This window comes from Corvus kubaryi, unplaced genomic scaffold (genome assembly GCF_017639235.1).
Source record: "Corvus kubaryi isolate FWS band 111438036 unplaced genomic scaffold, C.kubaryi_AGA036_p1.0 37385, whole genome shotgun sequence".
Classification (NCBI taxonomy): Eukaryota; Metazoa; Chordata; class Aves; order Passeriformes; family Corvidae; genus Corvus; species Corvus kubaryi.
The window spans coordinates 1,535,267-1,558,005 of record NW_024581127.1 but is presented as its reverse complement, the minus strand read 5'-3'; the positions used below and the strand labels follow the sequence as shown (position 1 = coordinate 1,558,005).

The following is a 22,739-nucleotide window of genomic DNA, read 5'->3' as shown; positions in this document are numbered from 1 at the left end:
CACTGAAAACTTTACTCAAGCATTTCAAAATAGGGTGCGAGGGTGACGTGGAGGAAGCGGGAAACCTTTGTGACTTGGAGGGTATGGGGACCCAAACCGTTCTAAAGGATCAAGATGTTGAACCTGGTGCTGTTAGAGGTTTTTTTCAGCCTTAAAAATGCCTTGGTCCTATATTAAACCAAATTTAATTGTCGGTGTCTCATGGAGTGGGGAATACCCACTTCGGGTTCCAAACGAGGGGATAGGCACTCTCTGTCCATGCAGCATCAGGTGTGGTTCACACTATAGTGTTTTACAGTACACGCCACACTTTATTTCAGCAGTAAATTCAATTTCTGGCGGTAACCGTCTTTGGAGAAAAAAAAAAAAATCCAAACCAAATGGAGCTGCGCGGGGCGATCTGTTTCTGGACTACAGCCCTCGGACTACACCTCCCAGCCTGTACCGCGCCCCCCCCGGGAACAAAGCACTCCGCGGTTGGCGGAGAGTCTCGCTCGGCAGGCGCCAATCGCGCTGCGCGGTGTTGCGCGGTGCCGGGTCAGAGCGGGCTCCGGTGGGTGGTGCGGCCGCGCTCGTCCTGGTGCTCCCCCCGCGGCTCCCCCCGCCGCTCTCCGCAGGCCGCGCTGCCCCGCGGGACATGGGGGCGCGGGGCTGAGCTGCTAGCCCGCCCGGGGACGGCTTCTGCGACGGTACGGCTCTGCCGGGGAGGGGAACAGGCCGCGCCGGGAAGGGCCGTGAAGAGGCGGCGTGTGCGGCCCGAGATCTCCTCTGCTTTCCACATACATCCCGGAGCTCGCGTTGCCCGGTGGCTGCGGGGCTGAGTCTCCGCCGACCACGGGGCCTGGAAGCTGAGTCCCGGGGCCTGGTCCCAGCCGGGCTGAGGCCTCGGCCGCCTGGGGAGGGTTGGTAGCGGGGCTGTGGAGGTTCCTTTCCAGGGCCGCCCCGACGAGGGCACAGAGCGGAGGGGGAGAGCGGCAGAGAGCTAGAGCTGCGGTGCCTGGGTCAGGCTGTGATCTCAAAGCTACGAAGAGGAGACAGGAGCAGGCACCTGTCTCGCTGCTCTGCCGGACTCCTGTATGCTAGATAACTTACTGTAAATTTTTAGACCACCTTATGTTTTTAATTAAAAAACTCCGGGAGGAGGGCAGGGGCGCGAGTTTTGATGGAAGTCGTTGTTGCAGGTCATGGAGAGGGGTGAGGATTTCAGGGGTCCCTGGAGCTGAGGTTTAGGAGAGATGGAGAAGAGTCTGGGGATAACACAGAATCACGTCATGGTTTGAGTTGGAAGGGGCCTTAAAGAACATCTGGTTCCAGCCCCTCTCCTCTGGTCAGGGCCACCTTCCACTGGACCAGGTTGCTCAGAGCTCCATCCAACCTGGCCTTGAACACTTCTAGGAATGGGGCATCCATAGCTTCTCTGGGCAACCTGTTCCAGTGCATCACCACCCTTACAGCAATTTCTTCCAATATCTAATCCAAACCTACCCCCTTTCAGGTTAAAGGTATTACCCCATGTCCTGTCACTATATGCCTTTGTAAAATGTCCCTCTCCATCTTTTTTGCAGCTCCTTTCAGATGAGCGTGGCCTAATGGAATAGGAGAGGGTAGAACAACTTGATTTTGTGGGGGGTGGTTTCAGAGGATTAGAAGGAAAAGGCAAAATGTGATCAGGATGGAGAGAGTGTAGGAATGATACGGTGCTTGGGACACAGACCTAGAAGTCAGAGACTGATTAGCATCAGTTCCACACCTGACTTGATTTTTAAGTTTTGAATAAGTTCCTTTGTGTACTATGGAAAATAGTTGATAACACTCAACAGAGTTGCTTTGGGTTTGTTTGTTTGGTGGCTTTGTTTGCTGAGGTTTGTGGGTTTTCTGTGGTTTTTTTTGGTTTGTTTAGAGTTTTTGCCTTTGGCAACACAAACTTATATTGGTTGAGCTGCTGTATCTCCCAGTTGATATCTTTTTGATTTCTGATAGTCAACAAAAACAGTCTGGCCAATAATCTTTGGCCTTGTACTTTTCATTCTAGCACTCTCTTTCCTGAAGTAGGAAGCGTTGACTTAGAGGTTAACAGCATTTTCTCTGTGAAAATGTCAGAAATTATCATAATCCAAATGCATGTTTCTGGTTCATTGTTTTTGACAATTTGTGTTCCTCAGAGGCCGACCTTCAGTGAGGAAAAATTATGTAATGTTGGCAAATGATGTTAAAAGAATGTGATCACTTAAAAAATTTATTTGGGGGAAAATGAGTGATTTAACAAATTAACAATATGCATTCACTCGCACTTTTGTGCCTTAAATCACTTGGCTGAGTTGGTACTGGCAACAACCAGGACTACAGTTAGCATTTAGTAGTTTCAGAGGCACAAAGAAGCTATTTTTTTTGCACCAAGATTTTAGCATTTCCTCTGAGCAAACCTATGCTTTTGTTGCCTGTTAAGTAGTTATTATTAAACAACTCTGAAATCTGATATTCTCAAGCTGACACGTGTGTCCTTTGAAATTGATCTGGTGGCTTGGACTTCGACTGGAGCAAGGCGTGACCTGCTTGCCCTCTTTTTATCGAGGGATACTCGTGAAAAGGAGGAAAAACAACTCAAACCCAACCTCTGAAGCCCTTTCTGCCTTTGAATGTATGGCTTTACACTAGTTGTTTGATATATAGATGAAGAAAAAAGCTTAATGTTTGCTGTTCTTGATGCACTGTTAATATTTTGTTGACTTTTGTGGTTCATTTTTCTGTAAAATTTTTTGATTGCCAAAGCTACTCTGAAAATACTTTGATTTTACACGTTTACACAGAGGGATGTTTATAGACTTCTAGGGTGCCTTGTGGGAAAACTCGATTTGTTAAAAAATTTGTCACTAGTGTAACGAAAAAAAACCAACACACAATACTCCCATGAAGATTGACTGGTCTGAAATGACATATAGAAAACAAATAAAAATCCTAATAGCCAAATATACCTGTTGTCTGCATAGGAAGTTTAGATTTCCAGTTTATAAATTTCAAGACCCACATCCTTACCAATTCCATCCACCTTCCATGAATTCTAGTCCTTGGGTTTTTTATATCATTTTGTTTAGAACAAATCAGTGCCTTTGTGCTTTTTCTTGCCTATGTTTTAATTGATGATAAATGTTATGGTAGTAGTAATAAATTTTTTTTCAGCAGGTATTTTGTATGAATGGTGCAGAAAAGATGAATTCTGCTATGAGTGAGGAGCCTGATGCACTATCTGTGGTTAACCAACTCCGAGATCTAGCAGCTGATCCATTGAACAGACGGGCCATTGTTCAGGATCAAGGATGCCTGCCAGGTCTTATTCTGTTTTTGGACCATCCCAACCCTCCAGTTGTTCATTCAGCTTTACTAGTAAGTATTCTGGAGATAAATTTCTGTGTTGGTAGGGCATTTTTAAACTTTGTTAAATAAGTTGTTTAAAGAAGCAGTTTACAAACAAAGCTGTTTAAACAAGTAAAAATGTGAAAAATGATGCCTGGTTTTATGTTGTGTTGATAGTCATTACATGTGTTTTTTTAAAAACCATGTATTTGAAAAATGACACATTGTTCCAGGGGATTTTTTAAAGATATTAATTTACTTTGCATTTTTTCCCTAATATAGCTATTTCACTTTTTGTGTGGAGGGAGGTAAGGACCCCTAAATCTCTTTCTTAAGATGAGGTCATAGAGCTCGGTAAATATGGATAGTGATTTGATACTCATAAAAACAAAATCCAATCATAGGATAACTTAGGTTAGAAACAACCTCCCGAGGTGATGTAGTCCAATCCCATGCCCAAAATTAGGTGCACTCATATCACAGTTCATGGTTGATTGTGTCCACTTGATCTTAAAAGCACCTTGAAGGATGGAGATTCCATAACCTCTCTGGCACGCTGTTCCTGTGTTTGTGGTATTAAAAACAAACAAAACCCTCTCAAAACCAAAAGAACCAACCAACCCAAAATCCATCAATATCTAACAGAACTTGTTTCAGCTTTTGCCCATTTCTTCTCATTCTAAATCATAAATGCTGAAGTCCTGATTTCTTATCCTCAATTGTAGTATTAACTTAAAAAATGTATTTCTTGCTTAGAAATGGGAGAAATGAAAGTCAGAATTTAGTAATTTCAGGAGTTGAATTAGACTTCAAAGATTTTAAGTTGCTGAAATTTATGTGGTGCTCTTTTTTTTCAATTATGTCATTATTGAATTGTAAAGAATGTGAAAGAACAAAGAGCTCTGGCTTTTACATGAAAGTTATACATTATTCTTTATATCACTGGGACCTCTCTGTACCATAGTTCTTTTTTTTTCATTTGTGTTGCTTTCATAGTGGATGTTGGTGGACTTCTTGAAATGACTTTAGTGACTGATTTCTTCTGGGTTAGGGGAAGGAGGTCCCATAAGCCAGGAAACCTGTGTCTTGCTAATTTTATTTTAGGTTAGCCTTGCCATAGCATTTGGCAGACTATAATTTTCTTCAGTGGGAGAACTTAAGAGTTGAGTTTATTGTTCTTGGGAGTGTGTTGCATTGGTTTTCTTCCCAGTGTAGTTTCCTTAGGCTGTGATCTTAACAGAAGGTCTTGTCTGGATGTCCCACTGTCTTTTTCCTTCCTTTATTATGTTGGACTTCGTATTCTCACTGCCTGCATGAGATTCAGAAATCAGTCTCTCATCATGTTACAAAAATTAGTTCTACATAAAAGGACTGTCTTTGTCAAGAGTGATGAGGACTAATTCAGTTTGCAGTGTGGTTCCACAGCCCCTGATAGTACTCAAGTTGTGTTGAAAGGAAATCTCCTTGGGTGAGGATGGGAGGCAGATGGGTTGTTCCGTGTAGTGATAACCTAACAGTTAAGAATGGATTAAGAATCAGCAGTTAGAGGAGACCAGGATGTGGCTGCAATGAGAAATTGATCAGTTTACTGTAAAAACATGTTCTAGTCTGCTACTCAGACTCCTTGTGTTCATGAGTTCTTGAACTGCTTAGGTTCTGAAGGTGTAAATATCTTTGCTGACAACTTTTTAGACTTCCTGTTTTGTATTTTTCCATTCTGAAAAGTCTTTTTGTTTTTGTAGTCATCCTGTTGGTCAAAAAGTGCTTCCATTTGAATGGGGATCATTAAACGTAATGATCTTCCATTAAATGTGTACCTAATAAAGGAGTGTGCTGCACTGACTTTAAATTTCTTCTCGTACTACTCAGTGGTTCCTGTATTTGAAATTGTAATGATCTATATGAATCGTAATAGTTCCATATTTAAATTTTTTGATGTGTCGTAGAACTTCTCAGGGAGGGTGTTTTTCTCCCCATGTGCAGTTTCAGCTCAGTCATTTTTTTGTATCTGATGAAGAAGTGATATATATTTTAGATATATTTCTAGTTTTCTCTAGTCTTGATTTCAGGAATTCTTTATGATACTCTTCAAATGCTAAAAGTTTTGAATGATTTAAATTAAAAAAATTAGAAGTAATGCAGGCAATACTACTTTTTTTTCCCCCTCTTGAATTTGGACTAAAATTTTATAGAATAGAACCCTGACGTTAAGGAACTACTTCAATATTTCACATAAAACCCATCAAAGATATCTTTTTATTAAGATTGGCAACAGTGTATTTTATATTAAAGTATGAAGGTAGTCCTCTTGATTATGATGATCTTACTTGTGAGCCTTAAAGCTAACATAGATAAGTGTTTAGCTGAACAGAAGCTAAGCCAAAGTTCATAAAAATAACCTTTCCTATGCTTTCTGTATACTGGATTTAATAGGTGTAAATTATCTCACTTTACTGAAGGTTCAGACCTTTGTATCTCCCATGAGAGGCAGGAGGAATGGGAACTTCCTGCTGTTGAAAAGTTGGGTCAGTTAAGTTGATCTCATGACTTTAGTCTTATTTTGGTGAAAGTTTCATTTGTGTGGTAAGAGTATGTAACTGATGGAGACTGCCTGAGTTGTGATTCAAAAAATTAGCTGTTAAGAGAATAGGTTTTTCTTTATCCAGCTGAGTTGCACTCTTACTAAATTGCCAGAACAGAGAGTAATAAAAATGAGAAACTTGTTACACCGGCAAGGATACATTTCGTAGCATGCAGGTTAGTTGAGGGCTATCATTCAGGTATTTCCTCATCTTTGAAAAGTCGGATAATAAATGGATTTAGAACATTTATAAGCTGCAACTGTTGATACTGGCCCACATCAGGAAATAACAAAAATCACATCTAAAGTTCTTATCATGCCAGACAGCAGCCAGAGTTTCTTGAAAGGCAATAAAACAGTCTTGTTAATTTTACCTAAAATGTGCTGAAGATGACTTGGAAAAAACAAACCCCGAAGATTAGTCCTCTATTTCTGAAGGGATTAAGGAGCATGTTATTTTTAAAGCAGTTACGGAGCAGTGTAACTACTACATGACTGTACTAAACCTTGTGTCACAAACCCCATTTTATAAATCATTGCATTTGTGTGTTGCAGGATTTTTCAAGTGCAGTTCTTGTACTTACATCAGTAAAACACCTTTGGAGTCTCCTATGCAAACTTTCTCAGCACAAACAAAATGTCTCATGAAAAGGAGGACTGACATTTTGATTGGAAGAATGTTATGTTAGGAGGATCGTATGAATATACAGTTACTGACTGGGGTCAACAGTGTAAAATTGTGCAAGGAATCTACCTTGAAAGTCAAGTAAACAAAACTTTGGGCAACAAATAAGTATAAATTCCCAATTTAGGTCACAGTAAGCTAAGAAGCTTGCTGCTGCTTGTATTCTTATTTCTGCGTGGAATGGTGAAATTGCAGTTAGTCTTCAAAAGCTTATATATGTGCTAGACCTCTTTCTGTGGACAGTAGGAACTTGGTGGTGGTGAGGTTTGTAGTACTGGAGAAGTCCACAGAATTGATGGAAATCATTCTGGAAGCAACATGTATAAAAATTACTTTAGATCTCAGGTCACATAAATGTTTATTGGAAGGGACTTCTGGAAGTCGTTCACTTCAGTCTCCTGTTTGAATTGGGACTGTCACCAGCACTCAGTCAGGTCAGCTGTAGCTTTGTCTCATTCATTCTGCAGTTCTACTAGGTCATCTGTTCCAGTGTTGTACTACCTTCAGAGGAAAAAAGCTTTTTGTAATACCTGATTTGAACACAAGCTACAGTTTGTGGCTGCTCCCCTTTGTCTGCTGCTGTAGAGGAAAGTTGGGCTTTACCATCTTTGTAAAGGCTTCTTGCATAGCTGTAGACAGCTGTTAGATTGTCCCTTAGGCTCTCAGCTGGTAAAAGCAAACCCAGTCTCTCAACCTTTTCTCATAGCTTAGATATTCTGTGCTTTCTGTGTATTTGTAAGAATAAAATAATTTTTTGATGTTCATAGTAGGTGATAATTCTTTCTCTTCCTACTAGAACTGCCTCTGTGACTGTTTTGCAGATGTGCAATGAATGATAACGTACTGGATGTATTGCTGATCTGCTGTGGTTCTCTTTCTTTTAGGCTCTCCGATATTTGGCTGAGTGCCGTGTCAACAGAGAAAAGATGAAAAGTGAATTGGGTATGATGCTCAGCTTACAGAATGTAATACAAAAGTAAGTTTACAATGGGCTGTTGGATCCAAACAGTGTAAACATATCATTGTGATACAAAGTAAAATTTTGACTGAATTTGTATGCTGAGTTTCTAATATTTCCTTGTTGCAATCATGTGGCTGCAAGCAATTAATGATTTTTATTTTATACTATTTCAAAGTAGTCAGACCGTAGCCTACAAGAAATATTAAAGCCTACAAGAAATATTAAGGCCTGCAAGAAACATTAATTTGTAGGTCATTTGCCAAACAACAACTTTACTTTGCCTTGTTACAAGATAACTAATTTTGTTCCTTTCCTTTAGGTTCTCTTACAATCGTTCTCATCATTGTGTAAGGTTGCCTTGCAGTAGTGCATTTAAAGAAATTGCTCGGCATCTGCTACATTTATTTTTTGAATCCCACCTTTGGGTGGGGAATTTGTTTCAATGTAGTTTTAGAAGTATCTGTAGTTCTGTGTTGAGAAAACATCTTGCAGATGGAGTAGAAATTAATGAGGTTTGTAGTGGTCTCTGATATCTTTGTACAATGTGTCAAATGGGCTACGTGTCTTAAAATTTGTGGTTGTTGGATTTTGTCAGGATTTCTAACTGTTGAGTCTTGAATACTGGAAGATGTCTGTGTACATGCACACTGGAGATGATGCACATGTGCACTTAATCAATAGAAATTGATGGGATGAACTAAGGTGAATCACTATTAAAAAAAAAAAACCAAACAGCCTCCTTCAAAGATTAGTCTGTCATAGCAAAAATTAACTTGCCATCAAACTGTCTGAAGGTGATTATTTTACACACAGTTTGTTAGTGCTCTGTTGGAGCTCTGGACTTTGCAGATGTGAGGAGCTGTTCCATGGGGGAGGAGAAAAGTCATGTTGTTGCATTGAGATGTCTCAGATGAATGTTTAAAACAAATATTTAGAAAAGGGTAAAACACAAGTGAAATTGTGTATTAAATATTCAAGTAGAAAGGTTTTGAATTTTTTAGTATGTTAGTTGAACCTCTGTCACTTGTGCTGTAGATTTACAAGTTTCTTTTAGAAAAAACCCAAGGCCAAACTTTGCTAGTTCCTTCATCCCACAGCCCTGCCAGTTCCTGGCAGTGTGTCTTATCATCATGGAATATTTAGGGGTTGGAATGGAGCTTAAGGATCATCTAGTCCCTACCCACTAGACCAGGTGGCTCAAGGCCTTATCCAGCCTGACTTTGAACACTCCCAGGATTGGGGCACCCATGACCTCCCTGGGCAACCTGTTCCTGTGCCTAACCACCCTCACATAAAGAATTTCTCCCTAATATCTAACCTCTTTCAATTTGAACCCACTGCTCCTTGTCCTATCGCTACAGCTCCTGATGAAGAGTCCCTCTCTGGCTTCCCTGTGGGCCCCTTCAGATACCAAAGGGTTTGCATTGAGGCCTCCATGCAACCTTCTCTTCTCCAGGCTGAACAGCCCCAACTCCCTCAGCCTGGCTGTGTAAGGGAGGTGCTCCAGTCCTCTTACCGACTTTGTGGCCCTCCTCTGGACTTGCACCAACATTTCTGTGTTCTTCTTGTGTTGGGGGCACTGGAACTGTGCTCAGCAGTTCAGGTGGGGTCTCACAAGAGCAGAGTAGAGGGGGAGAGTCACCGCCTTTGACCTGCTGGCCCTGCTCCTTTTGATGCAGCCCATGATCAGGATTATTATTGGATATTACAGGATTGTTGTATTTCCCTCTGTCTGACACTACTTGCCTGTACATGTGAACCTGAAGGAGGGGAAATTATGGTCTGTGCTCAAGTTCTGTGTGATCTAGGAAATATTACTACTGTTTACCTTTAAGTACTTCATTAACTGTGCTGAAGCTAAAGATGATTATGTATTGGCATGGAATTCAGCACTATGCCTGAATATCATCTTGTGGTTCACCAGTTACGCAAAACACAAGGATTTAAAACATGTCTTAAAAAGAAAAAGGAATGAAATTACTAAAATTCAGAAGAGGTGTCAATTTTTTAAAAATAATGAAATAATTACAACCTTTAAAATGATAGGTGTTCTAATGTGATGTAGGGGGAGAAAAATGGAATTAAGTTTTAAAATGTTCACCTTTTCTAAGGACAGGCATAATTAAGTGAAATATACAGAAGTCTTTGCTTGCTGCTTTTATAATAACAGTAAGACCTGAAACACTTAGGTAATTACAGAAGCATGTATTTCAAAAGAACTCACTTTTAGTATAGATAACATGTCTATTTAGAGTGCAGAGAGATCCTGAAGAAGTTGTTGAGAGGGGACTGGTAGTTCGTTATCAGTCTCTGTAGCTTGCAAATATTACTTGGGAAACATTAAAGAATTTTATGAAAATCTCTTCAACAAGGTTTTTTTGTAGGTTTCAATTTCAAGGGCCAAAAGAGTGAAGTTCAGATATGTGCAGAAAATGAGAGATAAGTCAATGAAAACTGGAAATCTTGTAGGTGTTTCTTTTTTTTCTTTTTCTAGAAAGCTCTTTGGCAACAATAAGAACATACGTTTGATTTGTATGCTTGTAACATTTGGAAAGTGTGATATCATGAAAATTTAAATACATAGCATCTTCAACCACAAGACTTTGTCATGTGCTTGTCAGGATTTTAGGTTTTAATGTTGACAGGAAATGCTGAAGTTAAGTTTTGTACTGCCTGCATAAATATGGAGAAAGATGGTAGAAAAGTGCTGAGAAGATAAGTGTAGACTTTTTTTTAATCACAAAACCCAATGGTTTTGGACTGTGGGTTTTTTTGTTAGAAAGTCTGTAGGGCAGAAAACAAGGTCTCCTAGTGTCTTTGATTTGCTTTACAAAATGCAGATTCTAGCTTTTAATTGATTTCAGTTTACCAGAAGATATTGTAGTCTGTTGAACTGAAACGAAGTGTTTATAGATGCTTTGGTCTAAATGACTTCATGCTCTCTGTTCCTGTGTACTTTCCAGAATCTGTGTATTTAGCTCATTGCTCTACCTAAAATACTTTTTTATTATTTTCAGGATTTAATTTGGGATTAATTTTGTTTTTGGTAATGTGTTACAAAAATGCGAACAAATCATACAAAAAAGATAGGAACTTCTGTCAGACTTCTGCTTTTCCAGTTACTGTTTCTTTCTTTCAAGCGAGACAGAACCCAGCACCTTCTGGACCAGAAGTTGTAGTCACTGGCTTTTTGCTCCTGACAGATGAGGCACATCCTGTCATCTGAGTAGTTCTTTTTCACCAAGAATTTTTCAACTCTCATTGTCCACTTCATTTTCTTACTTAACTAAGTAACATTGAGTGGCTTTCCCTGTTCAGTACTGATTTGTAACAAATGATATTCTGCCACTGATAAAGCTGCGGTATGTCTTCTGAAGCAATGAATGGAGCACAGGCAAATCACAAACTGGATATTTGTCATATTTCAAATGTAAGTTTATGTTCAGCAGTGCTGAACTGATACTGTGCTAGGAAGTTGAAGTTTTTTAGAATTCCATTTCTCTTTTGCTTTCAGTTATGCAAATCCTGAAATTTGAGGGCTTTTCTCATCATGTGTATTTTTATAAGCCTTGGAGGTCTCTCTGTTAGACACCTCAAGTTCACATATGGAATTTCTTCTCATAACATATGTGCAGCTAACAAGTGTAACACATCTTTAAATGGTTAATGCCATCAACTGGAAAGTAGTTGGAATTGGTTTTCTACTGAGGACTTCTTGTAGTAGTACACGGGAGCCTCAGGCACAAGCCCCAACCCTTTTGTTGCAAGTAATACACAACCAATGGAAAAAGAATATACCACTTACTAAAACTCAGTATCATGATGGTAAAGTACTGTTTCCTTCATGAAGACTACTGAGGATGAGAGTTGAAATTGAGTGCCACCTGTCTATCCAATCATAGAATCATAGAATGGTCTGGGTTGGTAGGGACCTTACAGAGCATCTACTTCCAGCCCCACTACTCTGGGCAGGGACACCTTCCACTAGACCAGGTTGCTCAGAGCACTTCAAGGGATGGGGCGTCCGCAGCTTCTATAGGCAACCTGCTCCAGTGGCTCACCACCCTCACAGTAAAGAATTTCTCCTGTGCTAGGGACCTCAACGATAAGCAGTAAATTGCACTGTATCCTGAAGAATGGGTAGGAAATATTTGAGACATCTGAGTTTGACAGTTCTTTGAGGTACTTTCATGTCTCCTTCCATGGCTTATTGGTACTCTAGTATTATCTGATTAACTTTTTGGTATTTTGCTTATTATAAGTGTCAAAGCTCAGTTACGAAAATCATTTTGCTGCTCAAAACTGATGTCTGGCTGACTCCTTAGTTGATACTACACTTAAGGAATAAAGGATAGATTTCAGGTTCACTGTGACTGATTTTCAAGGTGTATGAACACTAGATTTTTGCTAACAGAAGAGTAACAAATTTTAAATGTAGATCCTGGAAGTTAGAGGTTCTTGGGAGAAGTATGGAATGTCAGTTCTGAGGAGTACGGAATAAAAATTGGAAGGCAGTGAGATGTTTTTATATTTAGGATTTTTTTTTTTTCTGACTGAACTTGATTTGGAACACATGACTTTCTAAGCTTCTTCATGTGAAAGGCTTTATATACCTTCACATTTTCTAGGACATATGAAAAGCTGTTTCAACTTTCATGAAATACTTCAAAACATTTTTCAAGTATAAAAATTTCTGGTTCCCTGTTCTTTACTTGCTGCTTTTTTCTTTAGCAAGGAAGATTTTTTTTTTCTTATGTTCATCTACATCTACTTATTTTTAAGCAAAACTTGATGCATTTTTCCATGTTATAAGCTAGGAGTAAGCAACTATGCTGGAGAGATATCAGACCTTTAAAATCTCTACCTGCAGGTTTCTAAACTTCTCTGTTTTTTTAATGGCTGATACTACAAAGATGTTACACTCCCTTGTCATGTGTATGTGGAGAAGTGTTTGCATAAATAGGTAAAAAAGAGAGGAGAGATTGAAGCTCTTTGGATACTGGTGTTTCGTTGTATTCCAGGAGTCATCAGCAGAAAAAACTGGTTTAGTTGCTGGCTTTATGAATTGTATAGAAAACTTAATGGGTCCATATGGACTTTCTAAAATGTTATTAGCAGCTTCTAGAATTAAAATTAATTAGGATTTATTGCCTACAAGGAAATACACTAATTTGTGTTCAGAGTGAAAGTGTCTTTTGATGGACAATAAAGGTCAAAGTTCATAATTTTTCATAATCTTTATGAGCAGCATAATGGTACTGTTTCAATGTAACTAGTATGTATTTAAAAAAAACACTGATGAAGAGTCAATATACTAAATAGCTCTTATTATGGAACGGCAAATTACTGAGAGTAAAATTCCAATTACTTAGCTAAAAGAGCTTTTCAAGATAGCCTTCCTTTGCCAGGTTGTCAGATTTAACAAGCTGAACTAAATCCAGTGCATTAATCAGCTCTTCCAATTTATTACTTGCCTAAGAAGATTAGGGCAATTAATATGTGTTTAATTAGAGTCCATTGCAGATCTGGTAAAATACATGCAGTCTATAATTGCTGACTTCTTACTCAATTCTAATTTTTGGTAGTCTTAATTACCTGCACTTTTTGAATATTTAATTATTTGTCGAAACCAGCAAAGTTTAAATTTATGATGTCTGACAAAAAAAAAAAAAAGGCAAAAGCCAAGTATTTCAGATAGTATTTGTTGAAATTAAAATAGGGATATAGCATCACAATAGTTTTATCTTTTTTTTTGTTGTGTGGCATACTATTTTTTCTTCTTTGTGAGAGGATGAATGGTTGGGGAAAGACAGGGCAAAGGCCATATATTAATTAGCAAGAAGGCAAGCTATGTATTTCAAGGGATATCTGATGATTAAAGGCATGTTGCCATATAACTAGCTTCAAGATAATACTTTGTGAGAAATTACATCTAAAACACTCTGTAAACATCTTACATTTAATGCATTTATATTATTAATTGCAATACTTAAATTCTGATCTGCAAAGGAGAAGGAAACAGCTTTTTATAGACTATAGAGATTTTATTTTTCTCTACCTGAATCACTTAGTAATGCTGCTTTTGTAATCCTGGCATGGTTTTTTAGCACGTCAGAATTGAGAAACAGTTGAGATTGGGTAATGGGAAGCATGATTCTGTTGCATGATTGTTTTTGAACTCTACAGTACTTATGATTCTGCACTGAGAAGTGTTTTTGGAGAAAAATATGATTATCCTAGGTCTTAGATTTTCATGTGAGCAGTAGGTTTCAAAAACTTTGGTTTTAGGTATTATTTCCAAATTGTAGTGTATCACCTGGAGGAAGAGTAGTACAAACATATCTGTCTGTTCCATGTTAACTTTCCCGGCCTTTGCTTTCCTGTTATTTTTCCTGAGAAAATGACACCCTTGGTTGCTGGTGTATCTGTGGGCTGTGGGGATCCAGTGTATTTATTGCTGAAGCAGTGTGCTTGTTAATAATAGAAGGTCACAGCAGGGAGACGCCTGCAGGCTGTTCTATTCAGCATTGTTAAGCAAAGTAGCTTAATATGCCCCTCTCTCCTAGATACCCCGAGTTTCTTCAAAGAATGTTTTTATTGTATGTTTTCTAAATGTTACAGGTATTGGAAATAGATTGTTTCTTGAAGTTATTTTTGAGAAAGCCTCCTCTGCCCCCTTCCCCCCCAAACAAAACAATGAAATATTACGAAATGTAGGAGACACCTGTATGTCCTCTTTAAATACACCACATTATTTATTCTAAATAACTGAAAGCTCCTTTTGTCTGTCAAAGGCTTTCTGGTACTTGAAGGAGGTTATCTGGGGGAGAGGGTTTAATGTAGTGAGCTACCTCAGTTAGTTAGGCATGTTCTCAGTACAAGTTCCTTCTCTTTTTCTTTATGGATCATGGCAAACCAACAGAAGTTCAGACTTTGGTTCAGCAGTCTTTGGTTCCTCTAGTGTATTTCAGTGTTAGTAACCATATATAGGAAGTTATGATCTCAACACAGAGGTGCAGGCACAGGGACAAATGATAACAAATAAAACACAAAAAGCATTAGTTAAAATCCTAGTGTTATAATATTGCTGTTAACCTAGACTTTAGTCATGATGTAATAGGCATTCTGGGAGAATCTTATGGCTGCTGTGAGGTAAGAAAATAAGGTTTGAAGTCTTGGAAAGATGGATGTCATTTGTAATACTAGTCAGACCGGATCATTGGCAATTCAAATGTAACTAGTAATTTACATGTTGAAGTACTACTGTGAGTTTATATTTTGGGTAACAGAAATTAGCAGTCATGTAAATACTGTTCTAAAGGTTTGTTATGAGAGGTACAATTTAGGTTAAGCTCACTGTTTGTGTGTGTAAAATTGATCGCAAAAAAATACAAAAGCATGATCCAATGGAAGGGTCTGCTCTGTGCCCTACAACAGGGACTTTTTGATGCTAGTGGGGTTTTTTTTGGGTTTTTGTTTATCTCAGGACCTCTCTAGTCCAAGAGACATTACACAGTCATTATTTCTACTTGCATGTAACTTGCTTAGTGAGTTCTATATGATCAGTACTGTTTCTATACTCAACAGTTTAGGTGTTTGTTAATCTCTGGTTTTGGATTTTCTGTGTTTGTGCTATTGTGCTATTATTTTTTTCATTCTGTCGTGTGTGTAATTCCTCCTACAATATTTTTGACTGCAGTCAGAAATACAGTTTAGTTTTGCTCTTTGTTCTCCAAGCTACTGCTTTTACCTCACAATGTTCCACTTGGTGTCTGGCATTTCTGTCAGGACTGTTGGTTGTGCAGCTTTACATTGCCTGATGTCTGTCTCAGTTTAATCCAGGTACTGTGCTTCCATTGACTTTTCAGAGTCACAGTTCAGTACATAGTGGTTCAATAGACCAGCTTTTACTGTGCTACGTCAGAGCATTCACACACTCCATGAAACAGTAGAACTTTTGTTATTGGTTTCTGTGCAGCACTTGCAGTTAATGCAAAACTTTCTCTGACACGACAGTGCTTGCATTTCAACAGTTTCTTTTGCCTCTTTTCTTTTATATAAATGTTTCATTTCATTGGCATTTTGAGAATTTCATGTTAACTAATTGCCAAATAGTGAAGTAACAAAGTAAGTCGTTATTAATGCACTGTTTTTATGTAGTGTAAGATTTAAGGAGTACCTGCAAGTTCTTCAAAATCATAGCCTTTGGCTAGTTTACAATTACTGGCTTAAGAATGTGATAATACTAATTTCAAGCAATGAAAGTAGTTACCTATCCGCTGAGGTGCGTAAGTTCTACAGTGGTGATTTATGTACAATTACCAAATCATAGGTTCCTAAACCTGGAAAAGAAGTTTTAGTACCTGTTACTGAGTAAACAGGCATTATTCTGATGTTTTTCTGACAGAGGGAGGGCCACAGTCATAATTGCTTCGAGTGCTTTCTGTTGAAATGGGGAAAAAATCAGTTGGGAAGTTAAAAATGAGCTAGTTGCTTTTCACTGTAGGCAAGAAATACTGTGATGGGTATTGCAGAATTAAAAAAGCAGAGAACTTTGAAATACTGAGAGAAGGTTATAAAGTATAAAGTAACTTTAATAAAACCACATCTGTTTAAAAGCCTTTTGTACTCAATGTCTTAGCCAGTTTCTTCTTTATTTAGAAATTGGCTGAAACAGGGAGTTAAATATTTTAGAATGTCATTTAAGCTTAAGATGTTTTTACTTCCTATTTTTTTTGCAGACTCTATATTAAAACAAATAGGGAACTCTGAGAAATGTTGATTATAAAAAATATGAAGTGGTTTACAGAGTGAGAGACAATGTTATGATACATTAAAAAATAATAGAATCGGAGTTGGTATTTAAATAACTGCAGACTGTAGGATAGGAAACAAATACTATAATGCTGAACTTAGTGCCTCAAGATCTGCGTGACATGGTGTGCCAAAAGGCAACTTCTTTTCTTTTTGTGGTGCAGCTCTGTACCTATGTGGAAAGGTAGAGATTTAAGTGGATTGGCAGAAGAGTCAGCATTAGTAATGGCAACACAGGATGCCTTTAATGCTTGATAAACCTTGTCATCGCTGGTGTTGAAAGCATTTCAGGAATACAGTGACCTTCTCTGGTTACTATTGAGTTTACAGGAAAAAGTGCTGAGGTAGGTTCTTCAATATGCTGGCTTTTACTGGTGCGTACTAAAATTAAGAGCTAAGAAGGCTTAAGATGCTTTGAAATCAAAGTAACAAACTGTGTGATGAAGTATTGCATACTAGTGCAGGTGTGGATTGACAGTATTGTAGGCTGGAGTCATTTACTTATGAAGAGGAAGTTGATACATACTTAACACTGTGAGATTTCTCATCTTCCCCTGCCAGTGTCAAATACCTACACTTGGTTTACAGTGACCTTGTCCACAGGTGGTATTTGTCCCTGGTTTTTGACCTTCACAGTAAGCATCCCCAAAAAATTGCAGATTATTTTTCTAATAAACCATAAGTGGATTACCCTTTCATTACTCTTTTTTTTTTTTTAGTGCTGCTTGATCAATAAATGTGGTACGGTGCTGGTGTGTGATTAGAACTTACATAGTTTCACGTGGGTATTACAGGCAATAAATGCTACAAAGGGAAATGCCTGTAAAGATACTAATGATGAAACAGCTTTCATTAGTAGTTTCTAGATTCAGCTGTTATTTCAGAAGACAGTGAATTTTATTCTGGAACAATTAATGTAAAAGCATGTTATTCTCAATTACATGTATTTCTATCCAGGAATATGTTTTGATACTTTGTTGTTTTGCAGTACCTGCTGCAATACCTTTCGGCAGGAGTTCTATGGTATTTTATAGCAGAAAGTCCTATCTAATAACTTGAAACAAATTAAAATTGTTAGCACATGCTGTATTTATACAGTACATCATCAAATTCCCACAACATTTTTTTAAAACCTTGTTGTATGCTTCAGCCTGTTTTACATGGGGACTGCAGTCCCTTTGTCTAGAAGTGAAGCTGCTAATACTAGCTTGCTTAAAAAAAAATAGATCTTTGCTAATAAGTAAGTAGTTTAAGAGTAGGAAAACAAGATGTTTCAATAGTTACCTCCTTTGAGTCTCTGCTGAATTGATATTAACTATATTAGCAAATTAATCAAATACAAAGCTTAGACATAGATATGCCTACATGGATTAAATCTGCATTTTTTTTCTCTGGGACAGATTGCTGCTGTAGTTTAATTCTTATTATTCATGCAGGCTTTGTTTAGGGAAGCCTGTATCTGTAAGCTTTCCAACCCTTGTTTTTTTTTTTCTTTTTTTTTAACTTTCTCCAGTAAATTTCAGGGAATTTCCTTTTAAAAACTAAAATAAATGATGGGATTTTTAAGATATAAATGGATTTTCCAGGTAATTATAAACTATAATAATCTATTATTATATTATATATTTAGTGCTGTTAGCATGCTGATAACACAAGAAAGTGGTATTAGGCTTCCTTCAAGATGTTTCTAAAATGATTCTGTGCTGAGCCTGATTTCAGCACTACCAATACTTCTACCTGGTCACTATAGCATCATTGCATCACTATAGCATCATTGCATCACTATAGCATCAAGAATTGGCTTTTTAATGCCAACATTTTATATCTTTCATTGTAAAGGACCAGAGACAGTTGTTTCCCTTAAGATTTTTTTTTTTTTTTTAACCCTGATGGAATTTGTTGAAAGCATATAATAAACATGATTTCTGCCATCCATGAAATTATTACTGTTCATAAGCAGGCAAGATGTTGGAATTAGCAACTGTGAAATTCAACATGGAGTTTGTCTGTTAGGTGGACTCTTGTCTAGCAAATGCTACTATGGAGCCTTTTGAGTTTAGTTGAGTTAACAGGCCCTGCTTTGCTTTTTTTTTTTTTTTTTTTAATGTAGAGTATGTCCATATGGTAGATACCAAGCTGTGGGAGATCAAAAGTTGATTTTCCATTTAGTGTATAAATAGCATGAGTTAAACAAAATTGGATGAATAGCTGGGTTAAGCATATGGCATATGTTCAACTCTGTTATCCCATTCTTGAAAGTTCATTCTCTTCTTGTGATCAGAGGACAATAGAATGAGTCAGGAAAGTGTTCTAATTACAGGTAATTAATCAATTTGCTAAATGTTTAAATTTTATCACAGTCGCTATTTTACAGCAGTTAATGGGATTGTACTGTGATTTTACTCTTATTTACAACTCATTTAATATTTAAGCTTTTTTGTTTGTTTTCAACAGTCTTCAGAACATCCCAGCATTTACGTGGGGTATCTGTACAATTTCAGGGTCAGTAGGTATATGATGTAAATTGAGCTGGAAGTCACATTGGGAAATCCAATCCTCACTCCTAATTTCAGGGGGGTATGTCTTGTTAAGTACAAAATAAACGTTAAGACATCAGGTTTCCTTGTTCATTGCAAGCTATTTAGTTTAGTGTCTCCTGGTCAAATTTCACAGCTAGTTGCATGAGTAGAGTCTGGAAGGCTTGCCAAGTGGCAGGTATCTTGCAGTTCTGGAGAGCATTCTAGGAAAATCTGTGAGACCTTGCCTTGTTTCCATGGTGCAGCAGCCTTGGAGCACATGGTTGATACCACTGGAATGCAGTCACATAACACAACTGTACTCAGGCTGTGCACAGGTTCATTGAGCAGTCCACCTGCTTGGTTTTGGGGTTTGGAGATCCATAGTGCTGCTGCTTCTTTTGTCACTTAAGGCTTGCCCAGTCCTACAGGCTCTCTTGTTTTTCCTGTTCTACACCTACAAATTGTTTTTCTTTTTAATGTTACTATGCTTAACGTATTGTTATTGACCAACATAAGGATCCTGCAGTCTGTATTCTTCAGGATTTTAACTTTTTTCTTTTCAGAAGGCAGGTGGTAATCATTTTGTCAGCTGCTCTATAATATTGTCTGGTCTTTGCTGTGTTTTGGGTCTGGAGGGAACTGAGGTGTTGCATGGTAATAGCACCATACTGGGACTCTGAGAAGGTGTGCACTGAAGTAATGCTGTTCTTCAAGTTGTTTTCAAATAACATGCCTGTTGCCTGGAACGAGTCAGGAGAGCAGTCACATGCTTGTGAGTGAGCCCACTGTATCACAGGATGCACTAAAAGCTTACAAGAAAGAGCAGCATTCTTGGAGATAAGAAAGAATCTTGCCCTGGCACTGGAGCAGAACAGGCAGAAAAGCAGCTAGATCAGATAACTGTCTTGAAACAGATTGCTTTTTCTCTAATACCATGCTCTTTCTTTAGGCTTGTCATTCATGCTCAAAGTTTTCATCAAAACCATGTCAATCACTGTGTCTCACTTCCAAAATCAAGGATTAGTGATTTTGCACCCTCCCTATTGCAGAACTCTTTGCAGCTTACTGCTCCCTTTAGTTGCTGGAGACAATTTCTGTCTTTAAGTATAGGAAGAATGGATTCCAAAAGAAATTGTTTACCTGGAAACAAATACATCAGTGGTCTTAATGCATAGTGATCCGAGTATATGTTGATTAGCCATTTGGTACCCATAACTAAATGATAAATCTCTACCGTGTATATACTTTAAACATTCTGATATGCATGCACTTGGCCAACAATGGTAGAATAGAATGATAGAATTCCATGGATTGAAATGAATTCTTACTTGTGCTTTTTGTGTCATATGGGCTACTATGTTCATTGCAGTGAATGAAGTTTACTACGGAAATAAAGTGTTGGTTGAAAATATCACTACTTAGGATCCTAGGGAAAAATATTATCTCTGCCTTATAGGGACAGTACTTGCATGTATGAAGAGGATTGGGATCAAATGAAAAAACCTATCATCACATAGAAGCAGATATTCTCTAACATTTTGGAAAGGTGCTTGCGTCACTCTGTAAATGGAGTATCTCAAACTAGTATTTTGAAGGAAAAATTATGCATTCAGTCCTTAATTATGTTCACTGATTTAGGATTCTTCTGTAAGTTAGGTCAGAGAATTGTTTTTACGTTTAATTTATGAGTAGGTTATTTAGGATGGCATTCAGCCGAGGTCTTGCCAAATATTGGAGCCTTAACTTGGATAATGAAGACATTTTTCTTCTTCAAACTCTTCGTATTTGTTAGACTTGAATTGTGTAGTGGATTCTTTTTAAAGATCTGTGCTTTAAGGTACTACTTTCCATTTCTATGTAAAATCCTTGAGATGTCAATACAGGAAATTTTACCTGAGCTAACTTTAAAACGTCAAGATCTGTTTCCTTAGTTTTGTGTTAAGAGTTTATCTTTCCTTCACCACTGTTAGCTACTTTTTTATTTTGCTTTTACAGACCTGCTCTTTTCTTTGTGTTGGTGTCCCAAGTATTAGTGAGCAAGGGCACAGTGATGAACCATACAGTGCACATCCACCTTTTCTGTTTGGCTGTACCACAGCCTGTGTCCATGATTTGTAAGGCTATATGTCATGCCCTTATGCTTACTTATGGGGCCAGGCCAACTGAAAATATATATGGTGCAGACACTTCCCTGCGTGAAAGTGGTGTTATGTAAGCGATGTACTGCAAATATACCATTCTCATGTATCGTTTTCCTTGCTTAGATCTTGACAGAGTTCTGGGGCGTGAGTTCTATCATAGAGTCTAGGTTGCCCTCTTTTCACAGAGGTTTCTCAGTTTAGAGAAATGAGCTGTAGCTCTTCTCCATGTATCCTGAGAATTGTAAAATATCCTGAGTTGGAAAGGATCCAGAAGGACCATTGGGTCCAGCTCTGGCCCTGCACAGGACAGCCCCACAGGTCAGCCTTGAGTTGTAAGTGATGCCCGATTCTAAACCTAGGAGTTGGGAATGGTCTCTCTGTCTGTCTGGTTCTCTTGCTCGTGGGTAACCCTGGAGAAAAAAGGTCTGTCGGTACAAGGCTGAGATTGGTCCGTAGATTACAAAGTGAGTACTCTTGAGCTACATTGGATTCAGATAAGAGAGTAACAATGTAAACTGCTGCGTGAGTTTATATACACTGATTTTTTGATCTATGTTGTGAAGTTACTTGAGATGAAAATATTTCTTTAGTTTGCCTGTGTGATCTCATCTTTGGCTTTATACTATATTTACCAAATACAGTTATTGCTCTAAGTAGAATTATAAAGAAATTATATGTTTTGAGTGAGAAAACTGGGAGCAGTGTTCTCCTAAAATCAATGTCATGTTTGAACCAATGAACTATTGGATTTTTAAGTTTTGTATTAAAAATTACTAAATTGTTATTATAAGGTGTAATAATCTCAATAGTTTTTCTGTGATGACTGTGTGTAATAAGATCTTGCTATAAGTTAAAGTGGAACAGGTTGCCTAGGGAAGCTGTGGATGTACCATCCCTGAAGGTGTTTAAGGGCAGGCTGGATGCAGCTCTGAGCAAGCTGGTCTAGTTAAAGATGTCGCTGCCCATGGCAGGGGATTGGAACTAGATGGTCTTCAGGGTCCTCTTCCAACCTTAGCCGTTCAAGGGTGATCCTATGAATGTGAAAACATCTGAAATACCAACTGACGAGTTCTAATGACTTTGAGAACAATGCCTTCCTTTTTGCATCTAGTCTTGCCTTTAGTTCATGATGCCTTAAGATAAAACAATTTAGGACTGAGCAGTGAACTGTCAATCTAAATATGAAAGCAGGAAATTTCTGAAATCAGTATTTCTAATTATCAGATGCATTAGAGTTATGTAATCTGTCATGCAGAACTCTTCGGAAAACAATGTGTAAAGAAAATAGTTGGCAGGAAAATTAAATAAATTTTTGTTTTACTTACGTAAAAGCCTATCTTCTAAAATATTCTTAACCTGAAAAAGTAAAGATCCACAAGTAGGTAAAAATGGATGTGCTCCATGCATATTGCTGTTTGAATTTACTTAATGACTTCTCAATATGTGTTCACAGACTCACAGGGTGATTGAGGTTGGAAAGGACCTCTGCAGGTCATCTGATCCAGCTCCTGTCTACTCAGGCATAGACACCTAAACCACATTGCCCAGAACCATGTCCAGGCAGCATTTGAGTGTCTCCAAGGATGGAGACTCGACAACCTGTGTGGACAGCTTCTGCCAGTGCTCGGTCACCTTCACAGTGGAAAAGTGTTTTCTGATTTTTCAGTTTGTGGCCATTGCCTCTGGT

General features: G+C 38.1%; 1 protein-coding gene across 2 annotated transcripts in view; it reads left to right on the top strand.

Annotated features, from left to right (window-relative positions):
- The first annotated feature begins 365 nt into the window (after positions 1–365).
- Positions 366–22,739, top strand: part of ARMC1 (armadillo repeat containing 1) — a 35,883-nt gene continuing 13,509 nt past the window's right edge. Inside the window, exons 1-3 of one of the 2 annotated variants that reach the window (XM_042035964.1) lie at positions 366–689; positions 3,181–3,381; positions 7,502–7,593. In XM_042035964.1, coding sequence (XP_041891898.1) covers positions 381–689; positions 3,181–3,381; positions 7,502–7,593 — 602 coding nt within the window. In that variant the 5' untranslated portion in view covers positions 366–380. Of the gene's footprint in view, positions 690–3,177; positions 3,382–7,501; positions 7,594–22,739 lie in introns of both variants that reach the window. The other variant, XM_042035963.1, reaches the window with a different exon arrangement.